Below are 16666 nucleotides of genomic sequence, written 5' to 3'. Positions count from 1 at the left end.
TTTTCTTAAAGGGACGACGTCCATTGATGTAACACCACAGACATGAATTTGTGGGACACTACTTTATTCTTAAATATTACAAAATATGTATTTTTAAAAACAATTTAATAGAATTGTACATGTTGAATTAAATCTATATTCACAATATAACCACTTTATTTGTGTTAAAAATTTTATATTGTTGCCATTACATTCTATGAAACCTCTCTGAGGTATGGCGGGAACATGCATATTTTGTTACAAAAGTAATCTTTCAAACTCAATAAAATATGTATTTTAATACAAGAATGTAATTATTAATAGTGCAAAAATTGTTTTTATCCTACAGAATACAAAAATGCAACAACAAATTTTTTTAATGGTATTTAAAGTTTATTTAAACTGTTTTAAAGTAGAGGGACACCACTTGCCACCACAAATGAAGAATGACCCGTCTAATAATAATTTCAGTTGATAGCAGACATCCAGAAATATAAATAGGTGTGTTAAATTTACTCCTTTCCTCTATAGTTCTTACTGCCTAGAGGACAACGTGACACGACTTAGCCCATTTCTTTCTCGTTTCATGACAAAAACAACCGTGAACCGTTGGTGTATTTGGCAGCAGATCGTCCGCCAGGGGACGCGGTGTGTTTTAATGTACAGTCCACCCGCTGCGACGCGCTGCTGTGAGCATTGAGACGCTCCGAGCGCGCGACGGAGGAGCCTCTCAGTCTCGCTTCAGAATGACACGAACAGAACCGATGCGCGGAAACCCTCCGGTTTAAACAAAAGGTGAGTTGTCTGCACGAGCAGCCCGCTTACTTCTTGATTGCACTGCCCTTTCTGCTCCATTAGCTTCAAAAGCGCTCGGTTGCTATTACTGCTCTGTATACAATGTGTGCCATCTTACGCCATTGCGCTTAATGCGATCAGCGCACAGCTCATGAAACTGGGCTGATGCAGGAGAGTCATCTAATCATCAAGACCTTCTACAGCCGTTTCAGTTTATTTGTAACCAGTAACGTTAGTAGTAACCAGGCCAGTTATAGTCTGTTTTTCGGGACAGGCAAAATTTTAGCTACCCATGATTTTGTCAACTTCCTCGCCTTGTGTTTCTTTTGCGAAAACAGGACGTTTTGTTCTTTTTGTTTTAGAATTTCGTCTTGTTTTTCTTGGCTCAAAGATACAACGTTTGCAGTCGTAACATTTTTCACACCTATTACTTTTAATGTAATTTGTGACGGATTAGGCCATAAATCCTGTCACGAGGGTCATTTTTTGGAATTGAGATTTATACATCGTCTGGACGCTAAATAAATAGGACATTTACAAAACATCTTCATGGAACATGATCTTTACTTAATATCCTAATGATTTTTGGCATTAAAGAAAAAATACATTTTTGACCCATATAATGTTTTTTGGCTGGCGATTGGTTTTGTGCTCCAGGGTCACCTGACTCTGATATTTGCATGTTAAATGTGCCTGAAATGTTTAGTAAAATATTCTGATGTAGATTAGAAAATATGAGGGGAAAAAAATAAGATTAAATATTATGATTAGGCATTAAGGGACTTTTACTGCATTCATTTGGCAAGGCATTATCTGAATTAAGATTGTCATGATTCAGTGTGATCTATACATCTGTCTAATTATTTTCAAAGTGAATATGGTGGGTTTTTTTTTTTCAACTAATCATTTTTAACTAGTCATTCTCTCAATGATCCAGTTTTTCTGTATATGCAGCAGTATTTGTATTGCATCATCTATGAGTTGTGTTTGATATTTTGGAAGAAGGGATGTGAAGGAGTGAGATAAGAGCTGTGGTGATGGACTTCACTTCAACGGTTCTTCTGGAGTCTCATAACACATGAGATAGATCGAGGTGTTTGCACTGATGAAAGTTACAGCGTTGCAGCAGAAATATATGACTGCGTATTAGCAGCAGCCCCCTGTACTTCATAACTGCATCATTGTGCTCATTGATAAATACTATCTGCTCTGTTCCTCTTTTAGTTAGTTGCATATGGATTTTCCTTTCTGTGTCAGTAGCCTAAAGCTGTACTCTTTGCTCTAGCTTTTGTATTTTTTTCGGTATTGTAGGAGGTAATACCAGTCTGATGATTAAAATTCTCCAGTCTTCCACCCTCTACTAGTAAGCTGCTATTTCCTTATGTCTTGTGTAAGAGTCTTGATTCATTTTCCCCCCTCATACAATGAAAGTCAATGCGAACCGAAACTGTTTGTCAACAAGATTTTTCAAAAATATATTTTATGCTCAGTGGAATACAGGCCTGAAACATGAGGGTGAGTAAATGATGACAGAACTGACTTGCATTGACTTGCAAATGATGCCAGTTTGCCCAAATCTTCGACACTGAACACATTGCATGGTGCATGCATCCGGGCTGCACTCTTGGTGTCGGTCAAAGTCTCATGCTAAATTGTTTCTTATACTGGGGCTAAGGGGAGGGTGACCCACCCACGGTTTCTGTGCACAAAAGATAAGATGGCAGTACACTATTGCTGAGCCATTATGATCATCAATGCCTCTAGCGGTTGCTTTCTCTTAATATCTGAATACATTTTAGCATGAATGTAGCAAATGACATTATGCTGTTATTCAGAGAACTGAGTAGATCAGCAGGTCTCCCTTATGATAGGATTTATAAAACAGGACCATGAAATTAAATGTAAGCTTAACTTGAGTGTTTACAGGAGTGCTCCGTTGTGTTTCTCAGGTAGCCCGGCAGGATGGGGGAAGGGCCCGCGGTCAGGCCCTCGGCTGCTATCACACCCATGCAGCAGATGCTGGCGTCTGGCACTGGGGCTCTACTAACATCTCTTTTTGGTGAGAAGAATCATATCTCTATTCAGTAGAAATTCTGAACATGTTTGTGATATCACTTGCGCAATTGGTCTGATTTTAGCATAATAGTTTTTCTTTGTGTGTGTTTGCAGAAATCCAAAAAATAAATTCCCTTCAAGTATGGGCTCAGTCAGTTAAAAAAAAAAAAAAACTCTTTAATTCATCAAGGATGCATTAAATAGATCGAAAGTGACCAGAAATGATGATAAGAAGAAATGTTTTTCTTTTTTTTTTTGAGTTTTTTTTCAATTGTGAAAATATTTAATTTTTTATTTTTGATCAAATGAATGTTGCTTTGGGGAGCTTAAAAAACTTATTTCAGAAACATTAAAAAATGTACTGACCCCAGACTTTGGAGTGATACTGAATGTAATCTAATTGTGTTCATAAAGTAGCCTAACTGGGTTGACAGTTTTATAGCTTAATTTGAAATTGGAGGCTTTGTGCTTGTGCAAGCCTTATACTTCAGAGATGGAATCAAAATGCTAACTTTTTTCTTACATTAAGACAAAATTATACTTTTTCTCTTCCTGCAGTCACACCATTGGATGTCGTGAAGATCAGACTTCAAGCCCAGCAAGCTCCCCTCTATCAAGGTACAGATACTAAACTCTTACGTTTTCACAGAAAGAATGACAGATGATTAAACTTCATGCATTTACTCTAGACATGATACATGTCAGACCAGTTTAACATCAGGGTTTTTTTCCCTCTCCGCTTACGTTTTTAGCTTAAATGTGTGTTTTAAAGTTAAAGTGAATAATTTCTGTGCTACTAACTAGCAACACCAGTTAAAATAGTACAAATAGTGATCGATTTCAAACAGGTTTCTCAAAAACACCCTTGTCTGTCGCTGCTTGCTAAACTCAGTCCTGCCCCAAACTTACCCCACTGATTGCATCAGCCTTGCTATGTTGTGTCAGTCATAATCCAAACAAAACAAAGTTTTGATAGCACTACAGTGTTTAAATGTTTTTATTTTTAATGTGTTTGAAAGAAGGCTGCATTTATTTGATCAAAAATTGAAGAAAAAAAAATAATGGGGAAAAAAAATCCAGTTTAAAGTATGTTTTTTGTATTTTATTATATTTTCAAAAGTAATTTTTTCCTTCTGTGATGGCAAAGCTTAATTGTTCAGACTTAAGAGTCATGTGATCCCTAAAAAAATCATTCTAATATGCTGATTTAGTGGTGAAAAAAATGTATATTATCAGTTATAAATGTATTTACTGTCAATTTAGATCAGTGTAATGCATCCTTGCCGGAAAACAAGTTTAACTTCTCTTTTATTCTTATATAAAGTCTACTGACCCCAAACATTTGAATGGTAGTCTAATAACCTGCTGTAAGCTTTTGATAACACGGTGCATATAGCAAATGCAAACCAGCATGAGGCATATGAGATGTCTTTCTATCTCTCTCTCTCTCTCTCTCTCGTAGCCGTAGCATCGGAGTCAAGGCCCTGGGCTAGGGTCATCCATCCTTCAAAATGTGAGTACTGTATGTGGACTGTCTGGTCCCCTCACAAAGCCCAGAAGCTCGCTTCACTAACCAGCTCTCAAAGAATTCCCAATGCACTCTGCAAAACTACTAAATCACATTGCGTGGACAGCATTTTGGCTTATATACCACATCTGTGAAGGGCTAAACCCAAGGTCACGTTGCAGACAGACATGACAAATGTGTGCATATGTAAAAACGTCAACAAGATGGAAAAAATGCATTCAAAAATCATTCCGATGTCTACTCTGCTGTATGTAAATGTTTATTCAGCATGTTTATAGCAGTGACCATAGGGCTGGACGATTAATCGAAAAGTAATCGAAACCGAAATTAATAACCTCTAACCGACGTAATTTTCCCATGTCGGTTATTTCGGTTTTTTAATCCTGTTAATACTTCCCACTTAAAAGCATTCTAGCGCGTGTGTAGCCACATGACTCTGCCCCGTCCAGTCAGTGGCATTAAAGCAAAACACGGAGGTGAACGCTGGTTCAACACATAGTGGCCTTGTGTCTTCACTAAACTTTGTCAGTTGTATTTGTTTGGACATTCAAGCGATTAGATGATCGGATGTGTATTATTATATCGAGCTACCATGGTCGCGCTAGGGCTGTCAAAAAAAATAGAATTAAGAATATTTCTAGAAGAAAAAAAAATACACATTCGAATGCAAAAATGTTGCATTCGAATTGTAGGTGTCCGTTAAGGAGGCAGCTTTAAGGCCCGCATCTGGTATACTCAGAGGTGGAAAGTAACGAATTACATTTACTCGCGTTACTGTAATTGAGTAGCTTTTTTGTGTACTAATACTTTTTAAAGTAATTTTTTAAATCTGTAATTTTACTTTTACTTGAGTATATTTTGATTGAAGTATTGTACTTCGCTACATTTTAAAACACATTAATTACTGAGTAAAAAAAATAAAAATAAAAAAATAAATCGATCCCTGGAAACTACGGCAGTAAATAATGGGCAGGAGGGAAAACTGGTGCTAAAATCACAAGAAAGATGCAGACAGTCAAAACAGGCGTTAGTGGTGCAGACACCGCTTAAAACGAAACTCCGTCATATTCTGAAGTTGAACTCGAAGGAAATGAAGTGAACCCCTGGCCATATGTATGCTCTATTAGGCTATGCAGTATAAGCTGTACTTGCCTAGGAAGACCAAACTAGCAGCTTATAAAATCTCGACAAGATATCAACCCTTCGCAAGAATGTAGAGGTAAGCTAAATAATTGCATCGTCAAAATCACACAAAGAATGCCATCTTTTCCTCCAAAAATCATCATGAATATATACATACATATATATATAACAGTTCAGTAAACAAGTTAATTAAGAGACTTGCGTTTTAGACACCATATTGCCTTTTTTAGCTCTATTTCTACAACAGAAAATAATTCCAAACACAGCCACCAAAGCACAGTTTTGCGCAGAGGCGTCGTGCCCATTCGAAGTGAGGGGGCACGTGCCCCCTCAGATTTCTGAGCCAAGTGGATTTTAAATGCAGCTTCCAAACGAAAAAAAAAATTCAGAATAATATTTTTTATATATTTGATACAATCACAGCGGTGTAATTAGATCGTTCAGTGCACAGCATCAGCTGCTAAATTCAAATCTGCGTTCGCTGGCTGGCGCTGAGCCAGAGACAGACGCGTTCGTACAACGCTTCATGATAACCAATCAGAAACTAGTCTGTTGCGCTTATGGATGCAATGGCCAATCAGAGACGTCCAGAAGAGTCATCACTGAAACGCAGTGTTTTGTTCACTTGCTCGCTGACTGAATTATTTAGCGAATTCTCTCATCAGAAACAACAAAAAGTGCAGATGTGCGTAAGAATGTAAGTAAGATATTCGTTTCATAATGTAAAGTGCTTCAGTGATTTTAATGGGAGTTTTTGAGAGTGCCTGAACTCTGGCTAGACTGAATGAAAATGTTTTTTGATAATGTAAATGTTCTTTACTCTCTGTAAAATGAAAGTGTTAAAATAAGTATCTTACAATATTGTTATTAAAATTTACATTAAATGCAAATTCAGTCGTATTAAAAATATTTTATGGCATGATATGGCACTTAAGTAAAAAGTCAGGTTTTTATGTGTAGTTAATAGATTACACTACATTTCCATATATTGATCAAATAACAATCTATAAAGGTGCAAAACGCGTTTACCTACACATATTTGAGAAACGAGATATTTCCTGATATATTAAACATGTATGGAATTGTTTTGAATAAAAAGGAAAAAAAAATTTAAAAAAATAAGCCTATATCAGTTATACAGTGCTTTCGTAGAATGACTTATACCCCCGACCCCCCAAAAAATGTGTCCCCTAAAAAATCATGAATGCATGACGCCCCTGGTTTTGCGTCTCTGAGCAACGTGACAGTGTTTCGTTCCTGAATGAATCAACCATAGACTGTATAAGGAATCAACCGTTTAAATGATTCGGTTCAATCGCAATGACTCACTTATTAACAGTGACTTGCTGACACATACTGGCCATTTTAATTTCACATTTAAAGTATCTTTTGATTTTTTTAAATAATTAATTTCTTATCATTTCAAATGAGTATTCAACATTTTATGTCTTGTATATCAAAACATTATTCATGCATTTGTAACTGCAGGTTAAATGCATTCTTGTCCTGCACTAAACAGTGTAATACATCTAAATGCCACTTCCAATGAATCTTCTGCATTTCTTCTGCATTAAAAGATGAGTTTGTTGATACTGATTTGCTTGGTAACAGCCCAAATGTCTTATTATTCTAAATAACTGATTCCTTTAATTAAAAACAACTAGTTTGAGATTAATAGACCTATCCCAGGGGTGTCAAACTCAGTTCCTGGAGGGCCATAGCCCTGCAGAGTTTAGTTCTAACCCTGCTCCAGCACACATATCATGTAGTTTTCAAATAAACCTAAATGATTAGATTAGCTGGATCAGGTGTGTTTAATTATGGTTATATCTAAACTGTGCAGGACTGTGGCCCTCCAGGAACTGAGTTTGACACCCTTGGCCTGTCCCATTTTTGACTCCCTCCCACTGTTAAAATGTAACTAAGTAATTTTTACTCTGAGTAAATTTTAAATGAGCTACTTTTTACTTTTACTTGAGTAGATTTTTAGACTGGTACTTTTACTTGTACTTAAGTAAAATTTCATTAATGTAATGGTACTTTTACTTGAGTAGAATATTTTTGTACTCTTTCCACCTCTGGGTATACTTCACATTCCGTGTTCTGTTCCGTCTTACACAGCTTCATCCGCACAGCTTTCATAAGGCGGACGAGCTCGACGAGCAGTACCATTTCTGTCATCATTCACCTCATGCATGCGCTGTTGACAGCCGCGCACCCCGTCTGCGTGCAGGCACTTTTTGAGACCGCGTGGACTGATGCGCGGCTGTCCGCGAGCCCTTCTTGATGACGAAAATTACATAATGCGGATGGTGCGCGGATGCGGATGCGGATGGTCAAATTATACTTTGGCCTTTATCAGTGGCGCATGAGATGCGATGACAATATAAAAGTGTCATTGCATTATAATGTTTTTGTTAACGTATACAGTTGAAGCAACTAGATGCAGTGCTTCTGCGATGTTCATTCAAAATATTGCGGAAAAAGAGAATGTGGAGAACGCATATTTCACGCATTTTCTAGAGAGGGACGTCTTCTATTACCCTTGCACTCGCGTCTCACCTCTGGTCTCACACAATACAGCCGCATGTTTAGAAAGCCATGTAAAATTAAGGTGGGTTCAGTTTTTTTCAAAAACATTTCTTGAGACTTTATGGTGGGTTTTCCCCATCTGCATCTCATGTTTTAATGAAAAAATGTACTCTGTTATTGGCTTTCACCCCTTGAATTAAACTATACATGCACACATGGTGCTGTTTTGTTTATAGTTATTTAAGCTACTTAATTATAACTGGTTTATAAACATTTTTAAATATTATACACTTTTTTTCACAGTCATATTTTCTTATGCTTTGAATAAACGTGCATTAGTAATATTTTGCAAAATGTGCCCTCTTGTAGCCTCAGAAGAGAAGCCAAAAGCTTTTCTTCACCCTAACTAAAATTATGCATTTTAAATTCGAATATAATTTGAATTTGGATAATATTTAATTGCAAATTCGAATTTCGTTTTTCAGCCATTTTGACAGCCCTAGTTCGCACAGCTGCATTGTGGCACGAACACTCATATAAACAGTAGCTGTGAAGATTGCGCGCACAGAGGAACCCAGAAACTAGTTGTCAGCACTGTCCTGTGATTTATCACTAAAGTAACTTTGAATCTCAAAACTTATTATAGCATATTTTTCTACTTTTGAAGGAACTAGGCTATTTACAACCCACAGCTTCACAATTATAGAGGGTATGACTAATTCACATATGCAATCACTCGTACTACTGTCCTAATTTATCTTTATCTGATCTTTATTTATCTCTTACACCGAGCAATAATCTGTAAGAAATGTTACAAACATAGATAAAATAACTGCTGATAGTGAGCTATGATGTCAGATCGCTCTTTCAATAGGAAAAAATGTCTCACCTTTAATAGTCAATCATATTTACAGTACAAACCTTGTCAGTGAATTATGAGGAAAAAAAAAAAAAAACCATAAACAAAATAATCGTTCATTAACAGTAATCGAGGTAAAATGTTCAATTAACCGAGGTTTTGATTTTAGGCCATAATCGTCCAGCCCTAAGTGACCATTAACAGAACTAGGACATTAGGACAAACTAAGATCCAAGCCAGGTTGACCTACCTTGAAGCTGTTTTGTGTAACATCTAGAAATAGTAAGAAGACTGCTTGTTTGTGCCAAGGTTGGATTTGGTTCGACTTTTGTGGCAAGGATGGTCGATGCAATGGTTGCTATTATCTTATCTAAGACCTTAGTCCTAATCGCCAGATCTGTTCAAATTATTGGAAAAGTATTTTTCTTAGAAACCCACGTCAAAGCCATAGACTGTGGTCAAAGCATCATATGTTTGCTTACTTTACTGTAGGTCTGTACAACAGTCCAAGAGTATTGATGTTGTACACTGCATAGGCAGTTTCATTCTTTTCCGTCTTTTTTGTTGTTGTTGTAACTATATCGAGGTATTGTTGCAAGGTAACAAAAGTAGCAACAGATCTTCTTTTTTCTCTATCGTGACATACATTTGAGTAAAACAGATTACTGAACATGACAGTGACTTCATTGCCTATTCAGTGGTTGTTGATTGGATGGAGGTAGATCTGAATACAAGCTTGCTGTCAGTTGTAAGAAAGGGACAGGGTTTAAGCGGACTTAAGTCCAGCATATGTCACCAAAGAGAAGTCTGTTGTTTCACTTAGAGATTGAGTTATGCTAATTTGTTTTTAAAAAGGCACATAGTATGCATGTATGGATTGTGCACAGATCGACATCAAATTAGATCAATAACATACATTTACAAAATAAATGAATTTGTCATTTCATGTTGACTTGAACCCATACAATATGTATAGTGCACAACTTTAATGAAGTTTCTGTTTAAAATTCTAAAAAATCAAGTGTTTTGAAGTCTTTTTTTTTTTTTTTCATAATTGATCACTGCGATCAGTTCTAAGTAATTTGGGTACTTGGCCAGTGGTAATATATTTGCCAAATGATTGCAAATTAGATTTATTCTGCTGCATTTTGGCTGTCTTCTTAGGGAAATGTTTCCTCTATTGTAACGGGTTGATGGACCATGTCTATGTGTGTCAGAATATGTCGAGCTGCTCCAGCTGGTACAAAACCCCTACACACTTCAGCGGGACCATGGTGAGAACTCATTCCCATCTTTCCAAACTGTGACCACACACACACTCTTGATTAATGATCTTCTTTGTTTGTCAGGATGCATTTGTAAAGATCACTCGTAACGAGGGGCTGAGGTCTTTGTGGAGCGGACTTCCTCCCACACTGTAAGTGCAGCATCATAACGTCAGTGTACAGTTACATAAAAGCATCTGCTATCGTAACACCTGTTTTTTGTGTGTCTATTTATAAACCGTGTGCTGTAACTCCAGCTCAGTCTAAAGACTTTGATTCTAATCGAAGAAGTGCAGTGTTATTAACAAGCGCAGATCATTAAATAAGTCAGATTTTAATTATAGAAATGCCTTGATGGATACAAAGATCATTAAGTGAAGGATTCTGTAGACTGATTCAGACAGATGACATGTCGGTCAAACAGCTTCGGATAAGCCTTGGCCAAAGAAAGCTGCCTTGGATTCCAGACCTACAGCCGTCTGAACTCGAGAGTATTGAAGGGATCCATCAAAAGAACCACCTCACAAGGGTCATTATTTGTAAATAAAATATGTTTTTTACAGAATAGCGGTGCAGGAGACGCTGTGCAAGCAAATGACCCTTTGATTTTGTAAATGTATGTAAATGTAAATGTATACGTCTGTATCAAGTTCACTGTAATTAACCTTTTTTGGGGTCGGTTCACTTGAGAACATGGTTTTGCAAACCAGCAAATAGGAACAAACATCAATCTCGGGAATGACACCCATTTGTAATTCGTGCACAAGTTGTTTTCAGTGAGTGTGTTTGTGTTTGAAGGGTGATGGCGGTTCCTGCCACAGTCATCTATTTCACCTGTTACGACCAGCTGCGAGACTTCCTGCGTTACAGCATGGGCTATCAGGGGGACCATATCCCTCTCATAGCAGGAGGGTTAGCAAGATGTGAGAATTTACTTTGCCTTGTTGCCTCTTACAAGTGCTGTGTACAAAATTTACAAGTTTTTATTATTTAAATTTTTGTAGGATTCTTTGAATAGAGAGTTGAAGTTCTGAAGAACTGCATTTACTCAAAAGGATTTTGTAACATTATAAATGCCTTTGCTGTCAATTTTTATTGTCAATACTGTTGGGTTAATCCTTGCTGAATAAAAGTATTCATTTCTGTCAAAAAAAGAAAGTTCTTACTGACCCCACACTTTTGAACTTTAGTGTATACACTCTTAATTGAAATCTTTTGCTAAATGTTTATACTGTCACAATTCTAAAATGTATAATGATTGATTTAAATTTATTTAGGAAAAAAAAAAGCATAATGTTACTATCGGTGCATCCCTAGTTTTGTTTTAAGTTATTGCTGTGGTGTGATTTTTATTATTTTTTTTCTCTCCCTCTGTGCTGCTCAGTGGGAGCGGTGTCTGTGATCAGCCCTCTGGAGTTAGTTCGGACTAAGATGCAGTCCCGCAAGCTACCGTACAGCGAGCTGATGGTGTGCATCCGCTCGGCTGTTGCTCAGGACGGCTGGTTATCTCTCTGGAGAGGCTGGGGACCCACTGTCCTACGGGACGTGCCCTTTTCCGGTCAGTGACCTGTACACTCTCTGACAGCGTGATGGTGAGCTGATGTTCCCCAGATGCAGTGTTTGACTGTTTTTGTGTCTTTCCCCTCAGCCCTGTACTGGTTTAACTATGAGCTAGTGAAGGCACAGCTGTGTGAGCGGTACAGGGCTCCACAGACCTCCTTCACCATCAGTTTTACAGCGGGGGCCGTCTCAGGAGCCGTGAGTATACTCTCAAAAGCTGGATATGATTGTTGACTTGTTGACACGTTTAAATAAGAAACCTGATGGCTATAAATTGATGGCTTGACTGATTAACAACAAGGGCATTTAGCATGAGAACAAATGCTGGGGTAACTTCTGTCTCAGATGAATATAGGACATGAGTAACACTGGTCTTTTGAATTGAAATCTAACTAATGGCCAAGTTACATTTTGTATAATTGTGGTACATACTTAATGTTACTACATAAAAAAAAAAACTTTATTGCAATTTATTGTTTTTGCAATGAAAATAGAATAATCATTAGGTATGAATTTAATATATAGAAAGTTTAAGATTTAAGTGTTTGTGTCCCCCCCCCCCCCCAATAAGTCTCTTCTGTTAACCATTTAACCAAAATACAGAAAAAATAGTAATATTGTGAAATATAATTACATTCTAAATGTTGTCTATTTGAATCGACTGTACAAAGTCATTTATTCCTGTGATACAAAGCTGAATTTCCAGCCTCATTTCTTCAGACTTCAGTGACACCTGATCCTTCAGAAATCAAGAAACATCTCTTTTAATTATTATCATCAATGTTGAAATTAATACTTGTTCATATTTTTGTGAAAACTGTGATAACATTTTTCTTTGAAAATAATGTTTAAAAGAACAGATTTTTTTAAATTATGTATTTTTTCATATTTTTTATATAACATTATGCATACCATTTTAAATCTGTTTTCAATTAAACCTGGTTCAATTAAAGTATGAATAAAAAAATTCATGTCTCTCATACCCTCCTGGCTTATCAGAATATCATATTGTTTTTTTCGACAGATCGCAGCAATTCTGACCCTGCCCTTTGACGTGGTGAAAACACGCAGGCAGATCCAGTTAGGAGAAATGGAGGCACTCGGAGGTATAGCAGCTTCTGTCGTTTCTCTGTTAACACATTAGAAAGAGTGAAGTAATGCAACCTGCATGCTGACTGACACATGATGTCATTAGGTGACGACTCACTTTTAAAAACAATTCGGAGCTGATTACTTAAGCTAGATTTAATTACATTTATCAGGCATCAAATGTCTTGACATTTTGACCTTTCACAGCAGTCTCTGTGAAGAAACCCTCCTCCACGTGGAACATGATGAGGAATATCTGGATAGACATGGGATACAGGGGTTTGTTTGCAGGTAAGCTCTAAGATCTAATGATACTGACGTCAGAGTAGTTATATAACTTTACTAACCAAACTAGAGATTGGCGCCAGTTAAAAGAGGCCTGTTTGTGGAAGTCAAGATTAGGGCTGCATGATATATTGAAATAAAATCATCATTGTCAAATCACGCAGGCTGCCATTTCTGTAAACATATTCACGACCAGTTTCAGATTGAAGCGCGGCGTTTACACTCATTGTAGCTCATGTTCAGTAGCGCATATTTTTGTTTGCCCCTGTCAAAATAAAAGCTTGATGGTTTACCATTTGGAAATTAAGATGTAACTATTAATACTGTAATTGTAAAGTACGGTTGTGTGTTTTTGTGCAGATGCACTCCCCACATAATCACCCTACTCTTTCTTGAATTATGTATTCTTTCCAAATATAGCTTCTCAAGTCATCTGGTGGAAATTCTATCGCAATAAAGCATGGAAAATCGAAATATCACAATGTCAGTTTTTTCTAATAACATGCAGCCCTAGTCAGGTTATTTAAAGGAGTAGTAATATAATACTATAGTTTATAGCTTTTTGTTTGGATGTATAATATATTTTATGCATAGAACTGTATTGTTAGTTTTAGGTCGGACCACCCTGGATCTGAAATTACAGACTGTTTTTTTTTTTTTCAGGTTTTCTTCCAAGAGTGATCAAAGTTGCTCCCGCCTGTGCAGTCATGATCAGCACTTATGAGTTCGGGAAAACTTTCTTTCAGGAGCGTAATCTGAATCAGGCGAGATGTGGACTTTGAGATGAGCAAGAGGACCAGAGACGACTCCTCACCAACTACTGCAAACATCGATGACTTTAGCCAAGCGTTGAGTTAGTTCTCTGAAATACTCTAATTGTTGGGTGATGTGTGCCTACTGACTGGCACAAGGAATAAAAGCTGTGAGACTTAAACCACTTCTTTGCATCTGAGATGAAAGACTTGCGTTATGATACATCAATAAATGCACAATTTCCCCACAAACCCTGTGATGCCTTAAGTAACCGTACCAAAGCATGCTGGCAGAAGCACTACCTCCCCATAATGCCCCACTTATTGAAATGGCTGCCGGTTGAAGGTGACATCCAGGTTGTTGTATCTGCAATGCATGACTTTAGTCCCTTTTATTAAAGACAGTGCTGCCCTCTGCTGTTCATGTTGAAGAAACCTCAGCCGACAAATGGACTGAATGGATGAACTACTCAATACTGAGCTTTACAGTGTCTTCATTTTCAGAGAGAGAGAGAAAAAAAATCTAAAATTTATTATTTTATTTGCTTTCTTTTTTGCAAATATTTAACTCTCCTGAAGTAAAAGACTTGTCTTTTTATGGGCACTGGACTTGGGAATAGCCACAAGAACATTTTTGAAGTTTTTTTTTCATGCATTGAGAATATAATGCAATTTTTTATTATTTGTTTTGTAAGGCAAGAATTGTTCTAGTGTGTACTCGATGGGTCTCTGGTCTCGTCTTGTTTGCTACACGTTCACTGCATTTAGTTCAGATATGAACTGCTGTAAACTTACTGTTGACTTGAAATGATTACAGTTATCAGATATTATTTAATAAAAGACCTTTAAGAAATGTAATGTGTATTACTGAACTCTACATGAAGCATACTACAAAATTAGTCATTGATTGTCATTGAATGTGAGAGAAGGTTGTGTGTTGTCTGTTCCTCTAGAGTCTAGACCGAGACATGAGGGTGACTTAAATGATCAAATTTAATTAAAAAAATTTTTTTAAAGTGTTTGCTTGTTTTTTTTTTATATATGAGTACATTTGTGTGATGATTTTTTTTAAATATAGCGTACTTGAAAGTTAGCAAATATTTTATAAACATCAACATATTTCTTATTCTAGGTTTGGTGGTGTACATTTTAAACTTGCATATTATTAGAAACTAACCATTAACTCCTTCAGGGCCTGCGTCTATTGAAATGGATTGGTTTGTTTTGTTTAAACCAATAAAATTTTATGTTTTTATAATATGAGCAATGCCTGGTCACTGATTTGTCCCTGATCAACCAATCACAATGAAGATATGACTCCTAACTTTATCTGATTAAGCTACAGGCATCAGAAAAAAGATACATGACTATGAACCTAGACAGGAAGAAGAGGAAGCCCACATTTGACCTTTAATATGCAGTTGCAGAACACAGGATTTCTTTTTAAATGTAAAATCCATCGCAATGAACATCAGGTCTTGAAAGATATCAGCAGGAACCTCATGAATTAGTTGTATAAGAGGTTGAGAAATTTGCAAAAGCATTTCAAAGCTAAATACAGAGCTACAAATTATAATGTTAATGCTTTATGAACATTTATGTTAATAAAATTAATAATAATGTGATTTCATCTACAGGTATGTCTTCAAAGCGACCATTATGTCAATAAATTTTTCATTGGTTTTAGTGAGAAACAGCCACTGTTCATGTGAGATCAGTGTATACACAGCAACACACACACTAACACCCCCTGCCCCTCTCACAACACACAGATGCCTTGATGCTATAATGCACACAACATATTAATCAAAACAATCAGTAAGTACACATTCACATACTCATAAAAACATTTATACATATACTCAGATTCACACAGATCGTATCATTTTCTTTCCACATTCTTATTGCATTGGTCATTCTTACAGTTTGAGTTCTTTTCAAAATGTCCAACACTAGTTCAACTATAGTGCACAAACTCTACTGATTAAACTATGGATAAAATATGAGGATTTGTATGTTCAGTCCTGGCGTCCATTATAGTGGACATGAAAAAATATTGTTTTTTAGACTCATTTCGAATGAAGTTCATATTTAATATACTTAATCTACATGTGGCAGACAGTGCATTACTGGCCCATAGAGGGCGACGCCACTGGAGGACCGTATGAACGTACGAGAGACGTATGCAGTGACGCACACGCGTCAAACGCGCGTCTTGCTTTAAAGGGAAGTGCCGCCTCTGTCGCTCTCTCTCTCTCAATCGGACCAGGGACACAATGGTGAGTGAACGACTCTGCTTTACAATCCATCCTAAATCTAAGTCATCCGTCTGATTTCAAACACCTCCTGTTCTGAATATTACACACAGAGGGCAAACCAATGTTTTGCAGGGATTATAGACGGTAACCGTTGTGTCTGGGCGTTTTGCACATGGTGTGTGTGTTTGACCGAACGGGAAAAGTGGAAGCGTCCTGTTCTGCTTTTAATTCTTAACACAAACAATCTAATTAAATACGTTTTAGAAGGCACAAGAATGAAACTGCGATATCATAAACCATTTTGCCTCTCAAGTGTTCTTTTTTTTGGCTTTCTTTTTTCAATGTGGGAGATGATTTCTGCGTTAATTTTTAGGGCCTTGTCAAGTGAAGCGTCGAATTAAATTTTACTAACTAGATAAAATGAGCAGTCAGTACTTTCTTAGTGTCTGGTATTTCCAGATGGCGACCCAATTAATGTAAAATTAAAGATCTACCGATTTGACTCGACTCGTGCAAGAAAACATTTGTACGTTCAATTTAGGAGGCTTAGAGTTACGTTTTCAGGA

The 16666-nt window shown here is 36.9% G+C and overlaps 1 protein-coding gene across 4 annotated transcripts; it reads left to right on the top strand.

The window, feature by feature from the left end:
• Positions 1–604: 604 nt before the first annotated feature.
• LOC132144942 (probable mitochondrial glutathione transporter SLC25A39) lies at positions 605–14695 on the top strand. 4 transcript variants are annotated; one of them, XM_059555549.1, is made up of 12 exons: positions 605–778; positions 2728–2833; positions 3388–3447; positions 4292–4342; positions 10056–10165; positions 10241–10308; positions 10955–11079; positions 11541–11714; positions 11805–11914; positions 12741–12822; positions 13016–13096; positions 13754–14695. In XM_059555549.1, exons 2-12 carry the CDS (start codon positions 2737–2739, stop codon positions 13870–13872), a joined length of 1077 nt encoding a protein of 358 aa, XP_059411532.1. In that variant the 5' UTR covers positions 605–778; positions 2728–2736; the 3' UTR covers positions 13873–14695. The 4 variants fall into 4 exon arrangements, with proteins under 4 accessions (XP_059411532.1, XP_059411551.1, XP_059411541.1 ...); XM_059555540.1 differs by having other exon boundaries at positions 608–778; positions 13013–13096; XM_059555568.1 differs by lacking the exon at positions 4292–4342.
• Positions 14696–16666: the final 1971 nt, after the last annotated feature.

This window comes from Carassius carassius, chromosome 1, assembly GCF_963082965.1.
Source record: "Carassius carassius chromosome 1, fCarCar2.1, whole genome shotgun sequence".
Classification (NCBI taxonomy): domain Eukaryota; kingdom Metazoa; phylum Chordata; class Actinopteri; order Cypriniformes; family Cyprinidae; genus Carassius; species Carassius carassius.
The sequence above is the reverse complement of the archived record's forward strand: the minus strand, read 5'-3'. Positions and strand labels throughout refer to the sequence as shown.

Excerpts from the sequence above, each read along its gene's own strand:
- LOC132144942 (XM_059555540.1), top strand. The coding sequence starts at position 2,737 with ATGGGGGAAGGGCCCGCGGTCAGGCCCTCGGCTGCTATCACACCCATG. Across the intron at positions 3,448-4,291 it reads GCAAGCTCCCCTCTATCAAG|CCGTAGCATCGGAGTCAAGG; the intron begins GTACAGATACTA and ends TCTCTCTCGTAG. Across the intron at positions 13,097-13,753 it reads ATACAGGGGTTTGTTTGCAG|GTTTTCTTCCAAGAGTGATC; the intron begins GTAAGCTCTAAG and ends TTTTTTTTTCAG.